The sequence below is a fragment of the Nothobranchius furzeri genome, chromosome 13 (genome assembly GCF_043380555.1).
Source record: "Nothobranchius furzeri strain GRZ-AD chromosome 13, NfurGRZ-RIMD1, whole genome shotgun sequence".
In the NCBI taxonomy this organism is placed as follows: Eukaryota; Metazoa; Chordata; class Actinopteri; order Cyprinodontiformes; family Nothobranchiidae; genus Nothobranchius; species Nothobranchius furzeri.
Window position 1 is genome coordinate 23,433,620 of NC_091753.1, and position 24,041 is coordinate 23,457,660.

At 42.3% G+C, this 24,041-nt stretch overlaps 1 protein-coding gene across 7 annotated transcripts in view; it reads right to left on the bottom strand.

Moving 5' to 3' along the window:
• Positions 1-24,041, bottom strand: part of bcas3 (BCAS3 microtubule associated cell migration factor) — a 458,753-nt gene that overhangs the window by 309,412 nt on the left and 125,300 nt on the right. For 6 of the 7 annotated variants that reach the window (XM_015952051.3, XM_054743434.2, XM_070543406.1 and 3 more), the window contains 4 exons: positions 9,692-9,736; positions 915-1,039; positions 264-429; positions 86-183 (listed from right to left, as the gene is read on the bottom strand). In XM_015952051.3, coding sequence (XP_015807537.3) covers positions 86-183; positions 264-429; positions 915-1,039; positions 9,692-9,736 — 434 coding nt within the window. The remainder of the gene's footprint in view (positions 1-85; positions 184-263; positions 430-914; positions 1,040-9,691; positions 9,737-24,041) is intronic. The other variant, XM_054743435.2, reaches the window with a different exon arrangement.

Genomic DNA, 24,041 nt, shown 5'->3' on the forward strand with positions numbered 1-24,041 from the left:
CAAGCAACAGTCAGAGCCAGCTCCTACACGCAAACACACAGGTAAGATACACTCAGAAAATAAGGGGAACAACGAGAGCACCTACCAGCAAGAAGATACTGATAGTACTGGACCAGGTCAGATGCTAACACCAGAGGATGGTTGGTGAGGAAGGGTGGCTGCAGCTCGTTCCACTGTGGAGTCCTGCAGCATAGGAACAAACGCCTTAAGTCCACCAGGTTTTAGGATCCATTATGAGGACAAAGTAATCACCATGGTGTTACCTTGCTAGAGTCCAGCACGCCCTGGGAGATGTACTAAGCTCCAAAGGAGTATCATCACTTATTTTTTGTGCAGTGCTAATTGGTCGTAGCTCCAGGACATGCTCCATCAAGTTACCGTAGCAACTGATTATGTACAGCGAGTCAACCACTGACTGTCGGGACTGATCTGCGGGGAGGAAGGAAACAAAAAAATCAGCTTTAAGAAAGATACATACGTTTAATGAATAGAAACGCGTACAATTTTGGAGGAGGGAGATTCAAATTTATTTATATTAAGGGTGTTGATGTATAAACAGTGCCGTCTTTGGAACTCTATAGCCAGGAAGCCTTCAGTTTAAACTGACCACAATGGTTGGATTTTATAAGGCAGAATTTGTGTTTCCATATATTTAATTGCTTTTACAAAAGTTGGAGTATTTTAAAGATTTTTGCACAAATTGCTCAGCTTGTGGACTTTTTATACTGTTTATACTTGAAGATGCAGACGTTTTGTTTAGCTTGGATTACAAATTTGAGTTCCAAACTACATTTGTTTCATAGTTTCATAGTTTTTGGGATCTTGGCACCTTCTAAAATCTATCCAGGAAGTTTAGAGTTGTCTGAATGCATCACAGAAAGCAGGCAAATCAGAAGAGAAAGGGTGCATCTAACCTTTTTCTCTTTTCAAGTTGGGATTGGTGATGAACCAGGATCGGGACGAGGCAAAGATGGCAGCAACGCAGAACTCCCCTCCACTGGACTTACTTGGAGAGATCTGAGGGGGTGACTTGGCTTTGCTTCAGAAAGGAAACAGAATTACAAGGTTTAGATGAAGTAGAGTAAAAATGTTGGTGTTGGAACTTTTATAAAAGACCTTTGACTAAATAGGATCTTTACTGTTACAACAAGCCTAAAGAAGATGTACTTTGCTCACAACAAACTTTTGCAAAACTTCCGCAGATTTCCGCGGTGATTAAATTGGTCCTTCGGGTGTTCACATACATTTGTCAGATTTGCAAGTCTCCGTATTTCTTCAATGAAGAAGGATAATAATTTGACCAATTTAATGCGATAATTAAAATAAAATGTTGTCCAACATAAGAACAGAACCACAAAGAATGTCCTCAGAGAATACAAAAATGCAGGGCAAAGAAAAACAGAGATATGCCAATAAAAATCTCTTCTCTGTAATAAGGAACTATAAACAATTATTTTATTCCAGCACAACTAGTGAGGTAAAAGTTAGTCCCATTAGTCATCCTCACACACTGGTGAAATTACATCTCTGCATTTGATGTGATGTGAGCTTTTTTTATTTTTTTGGATTTGTTATCATTCAATATGTTTTATTGGAGTTTTTATGCTTTTTAGGGAACTTGTGAATTGTGCATCTCAGTTACGCCTACGTAGATCCAGAAAGGGCTTTAAGATTCAAACCACACTAGATGTTTCTGACCACCAAATTAAACAAACACACAGACACCCCATATCCAACTGTCCAACTCACTTTGGAAAGAATCAATGCCAAAGTCATTGGGATAATCAACAGATCAGGAAGAAGACAGAGGTTTTCAGTTTCGGTAGAAAGATCTGGAATCATTGTCCAGCCTGAGATCAAATCTGGTTGCAGAAAACTAGGTTAGATGTGGGCTGGGAGTTAGAAGACCCACATCCTTTACTCCCTGACCAGAACCTTCCCATCTACAGAAGATCAGTGGGTCAGGTTGGATCCTTGAAGCAGGTTAGAGATTAAATAACTCTGTGTTTCCATTAAAGGTGGAGTCTAGTACAGTGGTACTCAACAGGCGGTCCCCTCTTTGTGGCCCCAGCTCTCAACATCATGGTAATTTTTTAACGTGGCCCTCAGACACTTCAGCACCCCTGCTCTAGAACATACGTTATTATCGTAAAGACCTTGATTATTTCATCTGAAGCCATTTTAACTAATCTTTTAGAAGTTAATGAAAGATGACACAACAAAATAGCTAGTTGGAGTAATGTTTCCACTAGAAACAAGACAATGAGTTTGCAGGGTGTTTCCTGCATTCAAATTTGCGTGGCGGCCGCCTCCAGCTGATTCTGTGCCGCCCCAGCCTGATTTCACTCTGCCTTCAGCTGTATGGATGTTGTTTTAACTGCAGTTGCAGCGTTGCACCACTACAGGGCGCTGCATCAGCAGCGGTGCACCGAAAAGCGCTAAAACAGCTGCGAACAAAGATCAAAAATGGCCTTTCTTGCTAGTTACATATCTATGGTTGGTGCTATTGACGTCCTGACTTTCCCCCAGGCTCTTCCGTATCACGGCAGGGCTGTAACTGTCTGTGCGTGTCTTGTCTATTTTTAAACGTAGCACTGGTGCAACATCTTTGAATGACTATTTAACCCCGAACTTTATTGAAGAAAAGTAAGTTACGTGTAAGAAAAATGCTTTTTACTGGCGCACAGTGTGGTCATCTGGATGCAGTGGAGGAAAATAGAGGAACCAGCAAAGGCAGAACCAAAGTTTGGGATCAAAAGTGCAGCTACACGCAGATTGGCTAATGCTGAAAGCTAAAGGGTAGCAGTATCACGATGAAGTGGCGCACAGAAAAATATATGAAGATCGTAAAACTAAGAAAGACTAAACTCTACAAGCGGATGAAAAGTCCCCACCATCCTGTTTATTCTGCATCCTGCAGCGCTACGGATCAGAGCCGCTGCAGATACGAGTCTGGCGCAGGAAGTACGGCAAGCCGTTGTAGTATGTTATTCACAATGCTTCTATCTTTGAACATAATTTGAACTGGATTATTGCCAACCCGTACATAATAGACATGCATAATAGACATGCATCATAGACATGCATCATAGACATGCCACCATTACATTGTTAGCAGCAGGAATTAAATGTTATTACCATTTCCAATACGATTGCACGTCAATGAAATGCATTATATTTTACTGGATATATTTATGTGTTATTTTGACTAAGATGAGTGTTATTAATACAAACCTAAAATGTTACTGAAATGTAGGTCAATTATTAAAAAATATAAATATCCGATGGGAAAAAGGGAACTAAACACCAATCTAATGCATATTATTGAGCCTTTTATAATATTTTGCCTTTAAAAAAGTGAGGCACAGAGTATGCTGGGGCATGGTCAGGTTGGTACCATCTCTGACTCAATTTGAGCCAGGAAAACCCCTGGTTTGGTATGTAGATGGTGAATTGATGGTGGCCATTGTTTTGTGTATGGTGCCTTTCCATCTCGATCAACTGACAAACAGCTCTAATGGGTGGGATTGTCATAGCGGGCAGCCTCCAAAGATCTACAGTTAGCTGGAGGTACCTGAAACAAAAAGTAGCCTTAGGTGATCAGTTTGTTACACAACCCAACAACAGAGGAAAGGCTAGCAAGCTGGAAAAGTCTCCAGGCATCAAGGCAAAGAACTCTGGAGTGCCCAGTGACTCTACCCTCCAGCCAATCAGTGGCCAGTGACTCTACCCTCCAGCCAATCAGTAGCCAACAGTCTCCAACCTCACATTTTTAGTTCAGCTCGATACACTTGGAACAACATTGAATTAGCTAAAGGAATGGCAACCACAGACCCATTATTATTGGAAAAGGCCCATTAGATAACAGAAATAAACATAATAATAATAATAATTGTAATGACAACCTCTGTCCAACTATACGGTCTTGCGTCAAAAAGTTCAAGTGACTTTCACAGTCCAGGTGCAGGAAGACCCTTCTCTGGTAAAAGCTGTTAAGTTGCCTCCTCTCAGACCGCCAGCATCTCATTAATTACTCCCTGGATGCAAAGGAAAGTGTGTGAAGGAGGATCCAGAGAAATGAACGGGTGATTGTCGTCAAAAGAAAGACCTCTAAGTAAGCTTCTATCCCAGAGGAGAAGGTTGCTCTGTGGAAGACTGCTGGAGGGGAGACAAACTCAATAATGCTGATGTGTAGGATCCTCTTGTCCCTGAATTGTCTTTGGTATGTGAGAACATCTAGAACACAACAAGACCCAAAATGACCCTTAGGGCCTGCTCTATTCTACTCACGGGTCATTTTTAATTAAAGTCCAAAGATCCTGAACCACTTTCAGACAAATTAATAGAAAATACGTAACAGCAAAACCCATCTATGTTCACATTAATGTTATAGAGCCATGTTGTGTAAACACATGAAGTGTCACAAATCTAGATAAACACTGGTTTCCCCACTGGGTTCTCCTCCATAAAAGCAGGTCTGGACCTCTTTAAACAGGCCTGGAGCTCAGATCACTGCGAGGTTCCTGTCTCTTCTGAGAACAGTGACCACTACAACGCAATAGTCTGTGTTTTAAATCACATTTTCCTTCTTGATCTCACTGGAAGTCGCTCAAAGTGCTGAGGTTTCTGCCCGCGTGGCTCAGTCTGATTCCATGTGGACTGCAGAATGTGGACATGAAGTCAAACACTGGTGGGGTAACGGTTTCTGCAAACGGCACCAAGTTACAAAAATGTAACACGATATCAGTAAACTACTCAATATAAACAAACACAGAGGAACTTGGGTGCACGAGGAGGTACATGTTTCTAAACAAATGACAAAGCTCTTGTTTTCATTCCCTCCTCCAGGTTTCTTTTGGTGCCAGAGCACTTTCAGCGGGGAGTGGAATCCATTTTCTTCGCTACTTTAATTCACTGAAAAGACTACTCACATGTCATTTCCACTTTTAATTTCACAAATGAGGCCCCTTGACTGAGCTAATAGCTTTTCCTCAAGGGCATAATTCAATCTGTGACATCAACCATCAAAGTCCCTTTGCATTACTGCGTCCGGAGCTAACGTGAGGCGCCTCTCGGGGGGGTGGACGTCCAGCGGCAGCTTGCATTTATTTTCAGAGCTCTCTCAGTAAACAAATATTACAGAGGCGACTTTAGCCGGGCGGCCAGCCGGCCAGTGACAAAAAGCTGCATGGCTGCACGGATTCTGCACTGCTCTTAAAAAGAGGAGATGGTTCTACGATGAGATTAGGAACAAGAAATAAAGAGGAACAAAGAGAGGACACATCCTTTGATGTTACTTTCATTATTTTATTACAGAGAGAGAGAGAGAGAGAGAGAGAGAGAGAGAGAGGAGAGAGAGAGAGAGAGGGAGAGAGAGAGAGAGAGCGAGAGAGAGAGAGAGAGAGAGAGAGAGAGCGAGCGAGAGAGCGAGAGAGAGAGAGAGAGAGAGCCTTGAGCCCTTTCTGAATAAAGGAAGAGCAGTATTCAAGATTCTAATACAAACCAGTGAGTCATAACAAGCAAAGGAATGCAGCAGCATGGATTTTATCAGAATGATGCTGGAAATGTTCTGACATGAAATAAAAAAGGTTTAAAGCCCGAGAAATGTCAAGGTGTCGGAGTAAAACGAACGGAAAATGCAAAACAAGAAAAACTCGAAATGGAAATGTTGGGAGTTTTTATAACAGCAAAGAGAATGTGGACATGCCAGCTGTAGTGCAACTAATATAAAACAAAGAGGTTTAGGGGAGGGCTGTGATGGCTACAAATGTGCAGCTTTAAATGCATTTGCTCTGAAATTAGTGAAGCTCTTCGAAGCAGGTGGCAAAACCAGGCCGAATGACTGCCCACAACAAAAGAAGAAACCCAAGGCTTGACGGCTCCACATGCTACTCATTTTCTGAAGTGAATAGAGTCAGCAGGGAGGAGCCGGGAAGGGAAAAGTTCACTGAGTCACTCAGACACCCTAAGTCACCGTGTCGTAATGAGGCGTCCTGCTGGTCAGCATCGGATATCACCAGATAGCAGTAGTGACGCATGCATTCAGAATCCTCTCCTATAATATTAAATAAACATCCTTGAACAGACGTTGAAGTCTTCAGCTGCTGAGCATTTGCCAGAAAGTAAAAACCGCACCATTAGAAACACATGCGGTTGTGATACAAATGTTGAACATTACAATATGAGAAGCGATAGAGTCCCAACTTATGTCGTCACGATGCTAACACTGCCTATGTGCTGCTGTGGGAATGATCAAACTCTTAACATTCAACATGTTTTTATGTGACTTATTGGAAATGTTTTAAATTGTGAATGCTGATTTCCAGATATCAATACATGTCCAAACCACAGCGCAGCCCTGATTCAAATATTTGTTCTTTTCTTGTCACACTAATTTGTTTTGCTGTTCTGTTTTTTAAGTGGAAAAGGCTACTTCAAATGTTGGGTAATTCATTTTCCAGATAAAATGCAGATTTTAAGGTTTATTGTGAACGGTATCGGGGTAGACTGATATATTGATTGGCCGATACTGTGGATCGATATCTACATCGGCACCGGCCAATATTTTTATACCTTTAGTAAAGCGGATTTAAAGTCAGGCACATCCTCGGGCAGCCTGGTGCTGTTGCAGAATGCAACTGAAATATATTTTGACGTTCACTAATAACATCTGAATATAATTACGCTACATTAACTTGATTTAGGTGTCTGACTTTAACACTGAGCAGTGCACAAAGTTAAGATTTAACAGTTTGTTAAACACAGAGTTCAGCTTCAGAAATGTTGTGCATCAATTGATGTTATTAGTGACCTTTTAGCATGAAAATAAAGTGGAAAATGTCAAGATTTCGGCCATGGAAATCAGCCGTACATATCAGCCATCGGCTGACCATGTCTCTTATACACCGGCAGCAGTATCAGCAATAGAAAAACCCGTTTCAATTGACCTCTAGTATCTATAGTATTTTTTTAACACAGTTGACCACATATATAGAGTCTTAGAAAGATGAACCCGTTTCACACTGGAAGCATCAGCGGCGCGAAACAGCAGCGTAACGGTTTACTTCAAAGCGGTCCTTTTCACACCGGGAGAGTCTTGGTCGCAGCACGGCTTCCTCGCAGTGCTCTTCGCTAAACTCGCGAGATCATAAAATCCCTCCAGACTTCAGGTCCCGGTTTGTTTATGATATCCACCATTAAAACCAAAAGGAAGGAGATCAATCAATTTTTCTGGGGGAAACCCTGATCAATCGCTGTTTGATGTCATAATTGATGTTATTCCTCTCCACTGCCAGGATTAAAGCCATGAAAAACACACAGCTGCACTTCTGGAACGATACTGGGAGTAAATAAGTCGTTGGGTCACACGTAAGTTTCATATTTATAAAAGTGCCTTGCTTAATTACTTTTATTTTGAAAATTACCTGGGATTTTACACTGAAACAGTGTGTGATTTCCTGTCTAGTCCTATGTTAACTGCAGAAACAGACGTGTCACAGAAGTGGCTCGCAGCGAAAATAGAACCTGATCCTCTCTTAAGTGCCTCTTCTGGGACGCGTCTGAAAATCGCTGCGTCGCTGCTGGTTTGAAACCCTCCATAGACTATAATGGACTCTATTTGAAGCAGCGACTTTCCGCTGCCCGTTCCGCACCGCTGATGCTTTCAGTGTGAAACTGGGACAACGATCTTTCTATGTACAACTGACTGATGCTGAATGTTTTGTTTAGGAAAACAAAAAAGTAGCTACACTAAGATGCAAACTATATCAATTATATAATAGCTAAAGTTGATAAAGCAAAAGAGTCATCTCCAGTTTAACATAAATGATTCCTCAAGAGAGACGTCACTTAAATCAGCACAAAACAGACGAGTTACTGATCAAAAACACACATACAATCAATCAATCAATCAATCAATCAATCAATCAATCAATCAAAGCTTTATTTACTGTATTTATTTACAAGCAATGAATAAGAGGGTGATGCAACCAAAATAAGACACACATATATAAAACACAAACATAAATAAGGACCACACACACACCTCACATCCCTGACAAATAGCAACATGAACTGATGAAAACTAAAGCCTGATTCATGCTTCTCCGTCTGCGTCAGTGCGGAGACACACAACGCCATTATCCGTCCTGGCGTAGGGCTCCGGCAGGCACGCAAGTACGTACGGAGCCGAGCCCACTTTTTTAAACATCCATTGAACAAGACGGATTACGCAAGCTTGTGATTGGTCAGGACGCCGCTGTTGTTTACAGCGCCGCCATTGCAAAGAGAGCCGAGTTTAACTAGCGGCAGACACGGAGAAGCTTGAAGAATACCTCGCGACAAAACTCTAAAAATATGAACGTTTAATTCTCCCGTGACTGGAGGAGTGAAAAGATGTGCAGCAAGCATTTTATTTGTGGACGGAAATGACAGGAAACGTGGGTTTAGTTGTTTTTACTCCTAATGGCTCGTCTTCCTCCGCTCCTGATTTTTCTGCTCTTCCTTTTAAAATTAGTCAGACAATTGTTAATCTTGGAATTAAAATGGATGTGGCTCTAAAAATGGACTCTCACGTTAATCACATGGTTAAATCATGTTTTTATCAGCTAAGACGTCTTTCCAAACTAAAACCCATTCTGAATCGGCGCCACCTCGAGACAACCATTCACGCTTTCATCACCTCAAGGTTGGACTACTCCAACGCAGTTCTGTTTGGTATTTCAAAAGCTGCATTATCTCGCCTTCAGCTGATACAAAATACGACGGCAAGATTTCTGACCAATACTGGCCGTCGTCAGCACATCACTCCAATTTTAGCAAGACTTCACTGGCTTCCTGTGCACTACCGCATACGTTTTAAAATTTTATTGTTTGTTTTTAAGGCGCTGAATGGCTTAGCACCACCCTACATATCCGAGTTACTCACTCCTTATGTGCCAGGCAGGACTCTCCGTTCAGGTGACCTACACCTACTACAGATTCCCCGTCAACGCTGCAAAACCCGTGGTGAACGAGCTTTTTCTGTCTGCGCTCTAAAACTTTGGAATGATCTCCCACTGAATATCAGAATCTCCTCCTCCATTGGGGTTTTTAAGTCCCACTTAAAGACTTATTTTTATTCTCTTGCTTTTACTACCTAGCTATTTTATCGATGGTTTATTTACACTGTTCTTTGACTGATTTTATTGACTTCTCATGGTTCTTTTTGTTCTGCTCTAGTTGTTTTATTCTTTTATATTATTCTTTTAACCTTATATGTTTTTACCCCTGTACAGCACTTTGGTCAGCTCACATGCTGTTTTTAAATGTGCTTTATCAAATAAATGGAATGGAATGGAATGGAGCGCATGAAGCGGTGGGCGAATGAGAGACAAATACGTCCGTGCTAAAAGTCTCTTATATACACAAAAAACTCAATATAAACACACGATCTTGGACCGATACAGGACAGGATACCACAGAACAGCGCTACGCCCTCTGTTGTCCTGGCGGGCAATTGCTTTGCAACTCTCTCCAGGAGACGGAGAAGTATGAAAGCAAAACGCTTCCGTCAATCCGTGCGTGTCTGTCCCTTGCGGAGCTGACGGAGAAGCATAAACCAGGCTTAAGTAGGCAGACAAACAAAGAGGAAAGTGGGGAGGTGAACTCTGATGGAGCATGCTGCCGGTGAAGCCGAGGACGTAAAACTCACCACGGAGTTCTAATGGCAAAACATCCTGCCCCAAAGAGGTTGGGTCTTCATGAGGGGGGAGCAGGCAGGTGAGGAGGGTGAGGATACAGAGATAGACGGAAAAACCATTATTAAGCTGGAACACTTGGCCAAACACACTTTTCACATTACATTCTTTTTGACGTGTCTGTTTAAGTGCACAACACAAACGAGGCAGGAAACAGAACGTCTGTGCTCCAAGATGGATTTGAAATCCTGTAGCTCGATGATTCATCTGCTCAAGCTGCTCCACAGAGTGTGATACCATATATCTGGCAGTGAGTCCACACACTTCAGGCCTTTTCCCTCTTTCCCTGACATCTGTGACTTCTTTTTCCTTTTTTTCTGTTCTTCCTTGTTTTACAGGATTCAGCTCCATAAACATGCAGGACTGAACCGTCCGCGTAAATAAAAATGGACGGGAAACAGTTTGAATTATTGGGACTGAAAGCGAGTAGGAAGAGTTTATCCAATTTGTATAACAAGTGGGACACCGATAAACCTAACAGGACTTGGGCATTGTTGAGACAAGGAGTTGTGTGTTTGCATGCAGCTTCTTTTTTTAGTGCAACTGTGTATTTATGGTAGAGCATTGTGCACGAATGCACACGGCCCTCTGAAACCCAGGGTGTGGGCAAGTATGTATCCACTGTGATTATGTTAACAAGTATGCAGTGTGTGAGTGTGTGTGAGTGAGAGGGTGAGTCACCCAGAGTCTAGTGTCGTTTCAGGGTCTACTGCTGTCTCCCTGCCAGTGTGTGTGTGTGTGTGTGTGTGTGTGTGTGTGTGTGTGTGTGGTGTGTGTGTGTGTGTGTGTGTGTTTGCGTCCGCGTTTCTGGTGTTTATAAGACATTAGGAGTGGGAGTGTGTTCCTGTGTTTATTCAGCACATTCAGAGATAGTGACAGAGCCACATAAACAGTTTACAGTAAATAAGCCTTTTTCCTACAGCAATAAAGGTCCGATGAGACTGAACTCTGTCCCTGCAAGTCAACCTCCCCAAGTCATGAAAACAGGAATCTCCTCTCCAGGCAACTACAGCCAACTTCCCTCCAGCACTTCTTTATTGGATCGCTCAAGCTGCATCTGCCTGGGCCTCCCAGTGATCGCACACTGTGCCCAATTAGTCCTGGTACATGGATATGTAGAAAAATGTTCCTCCGGGAGGCAGAGAGCAACAATTTGGCCTGAAATGTCTTAGCTCTGCAGCGCATGTTGACAAATGAACACACTGGTTGGTGGATTGGAGGCTCCTAGTTAACTACCACTTATGAAAGAGCAGTAGAGGCTGTCTACCCTCTGCTGAGTCTGTGGGCCCTGCTGAGCCCCATTTTGGACCTCCAGCTGAGTAAATGGAGGGACACCAATGGTAGAGTGATGGACGGGTGGGGTGAGATCTACACGGTGCAGTAAAGGTCAAACAGCTCTTGAGTATACACCAGACACATCAAAGAAAAACAAAAACAGATTCTAAAAGCATAGTAACTGATATTATAGTAGCATCTGTGGGCTGATTCACCGTTGGAGCTCCTCACTCATGCAGAACATCACGATCCTGCTAGCTTCAATTACAACTCCTCAGAGGCAGTGTTCATTTTGTTGGCTAAATATTTTCTTCTTTTTTTGTGTGTGATGAGAGAATTTTCACAGACTAAAACAAAAAAATATATATATATAAACTCCACAAACACCAATAATGACTCAATTTGGACGAATATTGTGCGACATTTTCCTTGACCAATAAGAGACGACAAGGAAAATGGACAGAAACGAAAATCCAGCCAGAAAACGGAAAAGATGGGTGACCGGTAAAAAGAACCAATCAGCAAATGGAACGGACGGGACTAGATGAGAAAATAAACAGTCCGGAGTCTGAATCCGGAGCCGGCCTGTGTTTGAAAAAGCTACCGCTAACCAGAGTTTATGGCAGTAAAAATTGTGTCTAAAGGGAGAAAATGTCTGCGACTGGAAGTAAAAGAAGCAGATGAGACAACGTAAAAAGTATTTGCTTGGTGAGTACACATCTGGGGTTTCCCTCGGTTATAAAAGAGTTACAATGTTGTTAGCAGCTAGCAGGCGGTGGGAGGGGGATGCTGCATCTCACTGAACCGAACCGAACCACGGAGCAGCGCGCCACACACCTTGTTGTCTAGTCGTAGGGCTGGGGGTAAACGATTATTTTTAAAACGATTATTCTGACGATTATTTTATCGAATAGTCGACTATTCTAATGACTATTTAGAAAATTAATCTAATGATTATTTTTCTATTGCACAATTAACAAAAACCAGAAAATCTCAAATAAATTCCTCAAAAAATTGATAAATTCTTACTGTAAGAGAATAAACACTATAGGCCTTCCATTTTGTATAACACTGCTTTTATTGTGTTGGTTGGTTATGTTCTGGTGACATGTAGAACTTGGGAGTGCAGGCTGCTGCCTGAGAGGTGGTTGAAGATGGAGTGTCTCCATGCTGCTTTGTTTTGGTCACTTATGTGCGTGAGGCGAGTGGTCTTACGGGTTAAACCAAACTCAGGTGGTATTTTACACTAAACCGAAAACCCACAACACTCTAAATGTAATGAAAGGGAGATCTACACCACAAAAAAGATGAACTCTAAACCAAAACGTAACAGCTTATCCCAACGCAAGAAGCTGTTAGCGAAGATGCTAACAGTAGCTTTACCAACATTAAGTTCAAGTTACCAAGTTTAAATAAACCAAAAACACCCAGCAGCAAACAGACCAGCATGGAGGAGAGACTGCTACCACCAAAACAGCTCTCCTCATGTCTGAAAGAAGCTCCTTAATGAAGGGAGAAGCGCTCCCGGTGATTTTCTACATCTGCGGTAGACACGAAGCAGCGCATCTGACCCCGGAAGTTGTTGTCCGTTGCCGGGAGACGAAGGGGCAAAACAGGAAAATAATCTAGTAGTGGACGGACGTTGTTCCGGGTCTTCGGTATTTGGCGGAGATGTTAGTGAAGGCGGAGAAGAGGGCGAACTAGAGGAAAAACAGGCAGATTCCTCCTCTATTTACAAACTCCTGGGGATGCAACAAGTGGGCGCGGTGCGTCGACTTCCGGATCTGACGTCGACAAATTTTTAGAATCGAGCCGTCGACTTCGTCGAGGCTTCGCTACAGCCCTATCTAGTCGTTTATATTTTCAAGGCGCTGCTACGGCCGATACGATTAGCATTCTCTGTTCTAGCTGTGCTTCTGTGAGCAGAAATGTTCCGGGGTCCCACCTTCATCAACCTGTCTAATAATAACTCTAATAAATACACCTGAGAGCATTTCTTACCTTTAGTTTACCTTTAGAGTAACACCTTTAAAGGTTTTGATTGTATAAAGTCACTTCCTGGCATGTTTCCAAACATTACTGCACATTATTCAGATGTATTTATTCTATTAATATTGAGAGGCACAATTAGAAATGCTCAGTGTTCATTTTGGTATTTTCCAATAATTATTGTAATAAAAACATTTATAAATATAGAGTTTTATTGATCCAAAGTGTGAAATGTGAATTTTACACATTTCTTTACAGTTGAAGTAGGAGTAGTTAACATGTCCTTTACACTTGTCAAAATGAACACTGCTCTCAGGAGAAGGTTCTCAAGAGTCAAACTAAACTCCAGCTGCTACTAAGGACAAAAGTTTATGTTTATGTATGTAGCAGACGTTTCTGTCCAAAGAGACTTACAGGTGATAATCAAGCCATCAGGTTGCCCTTGAGGATAACAACAAACACTATTCAGTCAATCCTAGGTGGCAGTGATGCAGCATAACCCATCAGAGGGAAGTGAACACGGAGTGTGCAGTAGAGTGGGGGACGGGTGCTGGGAGGGTACTAGTTTAAAAGATGCTCGCTGTAGAGCTGGATCTTCAGGAGTTTCTTGAAAATCAACAAGGAAGTCCCTGTTCTAGTAGTGCTTCGTAGGTCATTCCACATCTGTAGAACGACACATGCAAAGAGTCTGGATTGTCCTGCGCGTGGTGTAGGCACTGCTAGCCGACGATCCTGTGATGACCGGAGCGGCCGGGCCGAGACGTAAGTCTTTGCAGGAGGATTCAGGTAGATGGGAGCCGTACCATCCAGGACTTTGTATGCTAGTGCTAGTGATTTGAATTTGATGCGTGCTGCTAGCGGTAGCCAATGGAGCTCAATGAACAGAGGGGTGACATGTGCTCTTTTAGGCTCATTGAAGACCAGGCGCGCCGCTGCATTCTGGACCGTTTTAAGAGGTCTCACAGTACAGGATGGAAGACCAGTTAGAAGGGCATTGCAGTAGTCAAGGTGGGAGATGACAGGAGATTGCACCAGGTGCCAGATTGTGTTAGATACGGTCTGATCTTTTGTATGTTCTACAGCGCGAAGCGGCATTAACAAGCGACAGAGGCAACGTGATCTTTAAAGGTCAGCTGGTCATCAATCACAACACCCATATTTCGAACTGCCTTTGAAGGAGCCAGAGATAGGGAATCATTTTGGACTGAGATATTGTGCCGCATGGATGGTTTTGGTGGGATTTCATCAATCTTCATATGTCAGAAAGACAGTATGAGATTCGTGCAGAGACTGTGAGGTCATCCGGCGGGAATGACAGAGTTATAACCAACATTTGCTTAACAAACAGCAGTAAATATTAGGGATGTCCCGATCAGGTTGTTTAGCCCTCGAGTCCGAGTCCGCGTCATTTGATTTTGAGAATCTGCTGATACTGATTCCCGATCTGATACTTTCAATACATAAAAAAATAAAGAAAAGGAAGAAACTGTTCTAGAATGTTCCTTATTTTTTTATGTAATTACCTTTTATTTTAATTTTTAACAACAGATCACGTCTGTGAGGTAGCTTCAACAATCAAGTAATAAATAACATAAATTCTTCACTTTTGGACTTTATTGCAAATATAAAAAGTCTAGTATAAAAACAGATAGCACTTCAACTTAAAATACCTGGCAGGGAGCTATTTTGCCTCGGCCCCCAAAATGCTTAGATACGTCCCTGGGCATGGGACGGAGTTTTGAAGATGATCTGAATGGTATCAACTATATAAATACTACATGCTGATAAATGATTGCTTTATACAGGTACAAAGGTGTAGTGGGATCTATCTACCTACGTTTAATGTTTTAAGAACTTTGTTTTGTTTTCTTGGTTTTTAATTCCTATCTTCCTGTCCTGTCTGTCTCTGATCTTCCTGTCCTGTCCGTCTCTGTTCTTCCTGCATCTCCCAGTCCTCCAAAAAAAAAAAACTCCTGCCTGCTTCCTTTTTCACCTCACAAGTAACTTTTTTAACTAGCAGATCAAATTGATCTATTGACCACAAAAAAAGTGGAGTGTGCGCTGCGCTGCCCGGCTGCGCCACTGACGAGCGCTGCAGCGCGAGCGCGTCTACACGTCATGCTCAAATCCACACAGACCTTACCAGAGAGTAAATGAACGGACACAAATGACTGTGTGTTAATTATATATTTTTCGGTGACGCCACTTAGAAACTTAGAAAATGTTACTGTGGTCGTGTGCAGAACGCAGCTGGAGTTCATGAATAATCAGCGGTCTGCCTGCCGCTCTCTGCATCTCTGCTCAAAAGAATCCCCGCTACGCTGAGTCCATATAAATAATATAATACAATACAATATAATATAATATAATATAATATAATATAATAAAGGTAGAAACTGGATCTCTTTTGTGCTCCTTCTGGGTGTGTAAGTTAAGGGCATCAGGGGAGCCTGACAACCTTTAAGGAGAACCAAGTTGCTCTCCTGTAATTTGAACCCGGTATCCAACTCCGGATCGGGGCTTGGATCAGGAAGTAAAGCCCGAGTCCCGACCAGTCTGAAACCATGTGATCGGGGCCGATTTCCGATCATGTGATCGGATCGGGACATCCCTAGTAATTATTGTAATATTAGGTTTCTACAATTAGCATTTCCTCACTTATGCTTTTCCTGTATAAGACGGTTTTGTAACATGAAGAGTGCATTTGTAATGCAGATGTGAGATTATTGGCTAAAAAGACAAATCTGGACAACTGGTCATACTGATGTAACCATTCTGTGGCAGGACCATTAACAGGATGGGTTGGACTGAACATATGAGCTCGAGCCTGAAGCTCACTGAGTCACAATCTGTTGTAAACATTTATAACTTATTAAAACAAGCTATATGAACACAGTTTGATTGAAATTTGTTTATTGTTTACTTTTACCAGAGAAATGTCCAAGTCTAGCCACTATCAGACATCCTCTGGTGGTTCAGTCTGTGGGTCAAACACAGTCAGAGAGGTTTGCTGTCACTTAAAGGGGAGCTATTATGCAAATCAGAATGTTTGCATCTTTTGTGCTGCTACGAGACTCTCTACTGCCTCTATAAACACTCCAAAAGTGAAAAAACAACCATCCGTTTTCTGTCAGTGTGTGGTTCGGGAATTCTGAGTTCAAAACAAGCCTTTTCAGCATCAACATTTATCCTCATTTGTCTGTTGAGTCCATGCCCACCCACATTGCTGAAGATCCAACATTTTGTTTCAAAGAGCAAAGATAAGCTGGAGGGACTAAGTTTCTCAGTTGGCCAGTGATCACCTTGAGATTTTCCTGGAGCGACTGACTCAAATGGCTGGGGAGAGAGATGTTTGGACTTTTCTGCTTAAGACGCATCCTTCCTGACCCAACTCCACAGACTAAGCAGAAGACGATAGATGGATAGATGGGTCAAGATGTTATTGAGAACAATACGCACCTTCTGACAGAGGAAGCTGTACCTATTTTCTGTATCAAATTAGCAGATGAGGGAGATGCAAATACCTGTAAATAATGACTTTTGTGTTCCTGTAGCAGTTGAGCTCTGGAGTTAGTATGTTCTGTAACAAGTGTGGTGCTGAGTTGTTTGTGTTTTAAATTAGCATTTAAACACATGTGCGGGCACATATAAGACATAACCAAGGTGATTTAAATCATTTGGATGAGATAAGACACATTAACTAGAACTCTATTGGTAGAGAAAGCAAGAAAGTGACCCATAATTTCCCATGTTCACGTGGTAAAGACCCAACCAATCAGGAGGTGGGTGGGTGTGGCCAGCAACAGCTTGTTTTCTGTAAACAAAGATCTGAAATGGCTCATTTTGTAAAATACTAAAAATACAAAGAACAGCGCTGGTGAGATTGGTTTATGTGAGATGGATTTTCTGGTGATTTTATGCAAAGAACTTCCTGAACATGTTTTTCTTTATAAATCATAGGATGATTAAGTCTTTTTAAAATATCTTCATACATCTCTTTTAAGGATCTTAACCTTGAGGAGTCCCTAGAACTGTGTGATGACACACACTGACTCACAATCAGTGAGTGGTAAAATCCAGTTATACTATTTTCAGACTCTTCTTTTGTTGATCAGTTAAAATATTTCATTTTGGGCAAGCGCTGTCCTGCAGCAAATCTACTTTTTCGCCAGCGTCAGTACAAACAGGCTGTTGGGTTTTTCTTTCTGAAAGGATCTTGTGTGCTTATTTGGGCATTTGTGAGAACTTCAGAGGGACCTGGAAACCACTTTGAGTATAACAAAGGAATGATGTCATTCTGGGAAACTCTCCTCTGTGCTGAGTTGCAAACAAACAGTTTAGACCTTTGTATAGACAAAGCCTGGCTAAGACCCAGTTATAGAACAGATCCAGCTTGGTTTCAGCTCAGTTTGGGTTTGGTTACAACCAGATTACAGCCCAGTTACAGCTTGTTATGGTCTGGTTACAGGCAGGTTGTAGCTCAGTTACAGCCTAGTTTCAGACAGACCGGTAACAAACCAGTTACTGCTCTTTACAGCACATTAGAGTCCTGTCACAGCTCAATCACGGCCCAGTTACCACATGGTAACAGTCCGGTTATGGTATGGATACACTCAGATATTGTCCACTTGCAGGTTATTGCCTCGGTTTGATGGGAGAATCCTGCACATGCCACTGGTCAGACACCAGCTGAGTCAGCAGGAAAACAATAGCTCTAGACAGTCAGAAAAAGGAGGCAAGAGTGGGCGTGAGGAGGGAGTAAAAGAGTGATTGTAATCGACCTCTGAGGGTGACGACCCCACTCCCAGAGAATGATCGTTCACACATTCATCTCCTAACCCGCTGGCCCTAATAGCAGCTTGGTCTGAGCCATTAAAGCAGAAAGGGAGGTGATTTGTGCTAATGGTTTAGCTTGCTGCCATGTGTTGCTGGCTGTTGGATTCTTAAAGCAGCTTTTTAGCTGTGGTCTCAGTCAGGTTTCCAGGACTCAGCACTGGCCCGGCTTTTACACATATTACTGTAAGCTGAAGGCACATCTGTGACAGGTCATAGGGTCTCATTTGTTCTTTTGCTGTTGTCTTTCTTGTTATCCTGCCTGCACTTAATACGTATTTGCTTAGAAATGTTATTACTGGGATTTGGTGAAGGGTGCTGTTTTTGATTTGTGCGTGACAATCTCTCCATTTGGATTTTCGTTTGCGCTGCAGTCAGATGGCGTGTAGATGGGATGAGTGTGCATTACTTTGTGTACAAATCCCAAATTCATGCTCGATGGGCATTTTGACAAGTTAAATCTATTATTAGAGGCCTGGTGAAAAGACAGGAGGAGTTTCAGGGAAACTGTTTCCTCACCAGGAGAGTGACTTGTGCTTGAGTGGGGTTGGGCGATATGGGAAAACATCCTATCAGGATATTTTATTTCATACCAGTCCATATTGATGTATGACACAATAAAAATGAATCACTGTTTTTCTCTATCTTTAATTCCCCATAGTACTTATTTGAAGAAATCAGAAAGTTGTTTTTGATTTTAAAATCCATGTTCCAAAGTAGAAAATGTCTTCGAATCTTAAATTGGCAGTGTGTGGTTTCCTGGCACTAGGGGGCAGTACATACATTTTAGGGTTGTTTTAAAGCACATCGCCATGACTGTCGCCGGTTTAAAAACATTTATTGTCTGAGTTTACACAAGCCAAAACTTTCCACATGATGAACTGTTCCATCTCATATTGTCAATAATGTCCTTCAACGGGGTTTCCCCCAGAAAATGAGTTAAGCCTGGCGGATTCGGCCGTCTCCCGCAGCGCTCCTCCGTAAGAGCGGGGGTGGAGGTAGAGGGGTTGCACACGTTCTGCACACGTTCCGCTACTGTTTCTCACCAGTTTCAGCTGATGGAGGGCACTAGTTTCGTTGCGCCGTTCGTGTCGGCGGACACGGTAGAGTCGGGGAGCAGGGAATGACGCTTAGCCTGGCGGATGGCTAAGCTGAGCCTGGCTTATAAAACACTGGGAGAAACCCTGCATTCAATGTGTCCTCTGTCTTTTTTTGGGGTGGTCCTAATTATTTTTCTGCCTTTTCAGCGGTTCCCTACCTGTTAGAATAAACATTAGCTGTTAGCTGTGTGTGTGGCTGCTAATGTGCCATTAGCAAGGCTCTATTCCAGCCACTGATTGGTTCAGCGTGCAGCAACACTTAATAAGATGAGCTGTTCATCTGTTCTATAGATCAAAGTTTTTCAATTGACTGGCTGTCATACAGAACAGGCCAAGAGTTTGGACACACCTCCTCATTCAATGTTTTGTTTTTATTTTCATGACCATTTACATCGGTAGATTATCACTGAAGGCATCAGAACTATGAATGAACAGGTGTGGAGTTATGTACTTACCCAAAAAAGGAGAAATAACTGAAAACATGTTTTATATTCTATTTTCTTCAAAATAGCCACCCTTTACTCTGATTACTGCTTTGCTCACGCTTGGCATTGAAGAGCTTCAAGAGGAAGTCACCTGAAATGTTTCCAACAGTTTTGAAGGAGTTCCCAGAGGTGTTTAGCACTTGTTGGCCCCTTTGTAAATATTCATGGTCATGAAAATAAAGAAAACAAAATGAATGAGAAAGTGTGTCCAAACTTTTGGCCTGTACTGTACGTCTATCAGGGAAAAGTTATTTCAAAATATATAGTGCTATCTCTTAATTGCCCAGCCCTATACTTGAGTCATTAACTGATTAATTAACTGGGGTTTGAACTCCACCCACATGGACCAATTAGAAACAAGACTAGAGACTAGGTTAAAGGTTTCTGTTCTGTCCTGGTTCAGGATTCCCTGTGGACCCTGAAGAAAAGCAAACTTCCTAATATGGTTTAATCAGCGTGGGATGCAAAGGTTGTGTAACATTCAAGTTCATCTATCCGTTTGTCCATTCATCCCTCCATCTATCCTCTTGTGCATCCATCCTGACATTTATCAAAAACCTGGCTATAGGAGCGAGATCTTCAAGTCCCCAGAACTCCTCCAGACTCCAAGATCTTCTCAGACTATCTAAGACTTATAATATCACTAGACCAGGGGTGCTAAATACATCTTGCAACTAACACTGATCACAAGAGCTAAAAAAAATGCCTAGTTGTAACACAAAAACACAAAAATGGTAAAACCATGGCAAAAGCTCATGATCATCACAAGCTTGTACCCTAAACCTTTACATCATGGCAGCCCAAACATTGTGTCGCAAATGTGCATCTCTGCCTCATACCCCACCTACAGGAGACACCGAGAGGGGAGATGCATGGAAGGTGTGTTTTTCAGTTGTTGAAATATCTAAGACTACCTGGATAAACAGAAACTTGGAAGGTTTTCTCTGATGAAACAACAATAAAGAGAAAGACCAGATAGTCTCTAGGAGAGGTGGGACCTAAAAGAGGACCCAGACAGCTCACAGCAAAAGGTTTAAATGATGTGAAAGTGTGTTAGTGTTTGTGTCACAGCGCAGTTAACACATGGACAGCAGGTAGGGAATGTAGGTTAAGCAGTTGGTGTGTTCCTCTGCTGCCCTGCCAACAGAGATCTGCTCATACAGGTGTAAATACAGCTGCTGGATGCTCCTTTCTGTTGGTCTGTCTCTCTCTCTCACACACACACTTGCACACACACGCACGCATGCATGCATGCATGCACAAGTGTGCACACACACACACACAAAGGGGGAGAGAGGTTGGCTGCACAGACAGACAGATGGTGCTTAGGTATTCCTGTGCAAGTTTAGCATTAAAGCATATGATATCACGCCTACTTTAGAGGCCAAACCTGCTGCTTCACTCTCAGTGTGTGTGTGTGTGTGTGTGTGTGTGTGTGTGTGTGTGTGTGTGTGTGTGTGTGTGCATGGATGCAGGATGCACAGCTGTGTGTCCTGACGCATTAATACTGACGTGTCCTCTGGACTGAATGGAGGGTGAACAGTAGGGAGGCTGCCCACCAGGAGTTGATAAAGTCCCACTGAGCAAATACAGCTGTTGGAGGTGTTTCATGACCAGGGAAGGTGGGTGAAAAAATGTCTAATTCTTTCACAGCTTGCACATAAAAGAGCAGGATGGCCACACTCTAAACACAGAGAGCTCTCAACCCATCTAGCCACAGCCACGTAAGTGAAAAAGGTTCAGAGCCACCATGTCCAAACAAAGGCCCAAACGGAGCAGCCTACTACTGAAAAAGTGACCAAACGTGTGCAACCATCTGAAAACTAGATTGCATCTCACCACTTCAAAAGATGACTTTAGCATCTGAAGCCTGGAGTGCTGACAAAGACAAAGCAGGAACATGTGGAATGTGGGATGATGTGTTTGACTGAGACACGGCTGCAGGAGCAGATTCCAGACTTCAACGCCGCTTCACCGGTACTCACGGTGAGACGAAGGCAGCCAAAAGGCCAGAGGGGTGAAGCAGGATGGATTTAAATACCTTTAAATATGAGTTGTCACTGGGAAGGAGCAGAGAGTTATGATGAGTTTAATTCCAGTTATCGATCCAATGAACGTCGCCGTCAAAGCTGTACATATTTACCATCAGGCTCCAAACACTCCAAGAGATTCTAGATATCCTTTAACCTGTGATGTCTAAACACTTTCAACTCTTTCAAAAGATCATTTAATTATTCTTCTTTTTTCGTTTTAAACAATGAACACTTCTATAATACCATTTCATTTGGAGATTGATAAAACAAAGTTAAATGTAATCCAGTGATGAAAATAATACAAATTATTACAATTTAATTAATAATTAAAGGGACTGTAAGGAAGTTTGACAGCCAAAACATGTGTAGAAATAATAAATGTCTTCTTCATACATTCTCCTGCAATGCCCGGGTCCTGTAGAATGAGCCCTGGCATTTCTACTGTGATTGCCTGTTTTTCTGTAAAATCACAGAAAGAGAGAGCTGCTCGGGTCGAGCAGGATGCTTCATGCGTGTTCACGCTCAGGCGTAGCCCGTAGCATTTGCTATCCATAGCTTTAGCAGCAGAGAGAGAGGTAGTGCCGACTCAGCGACTTCGTTGCTGTTCCTAACGCCTAGTGATGAACCTAGCTACATTTTTGAGGACCCTTAGCTACTTTCTGTAGAACTTTCTTCTAGATATTTCCTGCAAATTAGCAACAAAAAGCCATTTTCGCTCCGAACCGTTCTTTGGATTGACGTCGTTTCAGCTGTTTACAAGGATATAAACGTTAGATAGAATCAATGTCACTGGCGCTTTAGTTCACCTAGTAAGATGTCTGACTATCATGCAGAAGACCTGGGTTCGATTTCAGGTGTGAACACAATTTGTTATTTGGAGTTTCTTTATTACGTTAATCGTGTATTATTTTACAGTAAGACGCCAAAATTTCTATTTGAGACTCGCCAAATGGCATTGAATTCACAGATGAAAAAGATGTGGGTTCAACTTTCATTTTGGAACAATTTTTCAAGCAAGGCAAGGGAATGATCTGAGCATGCAGGAGGACTGACCCATCTTAAACCTTTGTCGGCTGTGCTGAAGAGAAAGGTACAGAACCAAATTATTTAATTAATTAGCTACGCGTTCTCCTGTCCTCCGGGCCACACACACACACACACACACGCACACGCACACGCACACACACACACACACACACACACGCACACACACACGGGACTGTCTCGGCTGTAATTTTCGTTAAGGAGTGTGCACCTCATGCAGGAGCTTACTTTTGAAGCTGCAGTTACGCGTTAGGCCTGAGAAGCGATCGCGAGCATAAAAACTTCAAACTTCCTTACAGTCCCTTTAAGTCACATGACCAATAAATCAAAGCCAATATTTAGGCACACATTTTTTCTGAGGAACTCCAGCGAGACACATGTAGTTACATCCATAATATCAATCTCAGCTCTTTAGAAAGAACAATATGCAAAGAGGATGATTTGTAAAAACACATCTAATCTCCTCTGACTGCAGGATAAAAGGATTACAGCAAAGATGCATATCAATGTGGCCGTTTAATAGATTTAGATTCAAGGACGAGTAGCTCCAGAATTAGCAAGAAGTTATTTGGCATTAATTTAAAACAGGGTGCTCAATAAAATGAACATTTTATTAGCTTTTAAACTTTTAAACTGAACACTGTGTTGTTACTAAAAGTCCAAAAATGAATCAGAGAAAAGTTTTATTTCTACATCTTTCTAGAAAAACTATAATAGGAGAAGTAATCCACTCATGATGCTGAAATATTTATGAAAAACAGATAGTTTATTTTTCTGGATCTTAATAGAAGCTCTGCACACACAAAAAAAAGTTATTTTAAATATTACAAATGAAAATAAATCTAGAGTGTCAGCATGGCTTAAACACGAGAACACAATAAACGGCGTTAGCAGAAGGCGGGGGCGCCGTGGACCGCGGGCTCAGAACCACGTTTTTATCCTCAAAGATCACAAGAGAAATAAATCCCTCGCCATCTGTTTGAGTCATTAAAGCATTTCCCATTCAAACAGGGCATGAAAATGACATTTAAATGAAAATATTAAAATCTGTCCATATTTGTAAAGCCACCTGTACTGTATGTAAATGCACTGAGAAAGGGCCTGTAGCTGCTGAAGGTCTTAAAACTACATGATTTCAATGCGTGGCAAAGATCCAGAAAAGAAACCGAAGACACAGGTGAGTGAGAGCAGAGCTGTTAAACCTTCACGTCAACATCTGAGTCCCACTAGCTGATAGGCTGACCCAAACTCAACCTACAGCAGGGCTCTGTTTGCGTTTACCTGCCGGCTCCCAGAAGGACCTCAGCTCTCGTGTTGTGCTTCATTACCATATGCAAAGGTAATGGTGGCCTGAGACAAGAGAAATCCACGAGCAGCAGCTGGGCACGCGCGACGAGAAGCTGTGAGCTGCACAGCGCAACGGCAGACTCAACACAAAGATTTCTACACAGTTCCTGAGAGGAAGTGATGAACCCAGCTGAAGGGAAACTGTAGAAACACTTTTTAGTTTTATAGAACAATTAGAGAGAGGTGGGACTGAGCTCG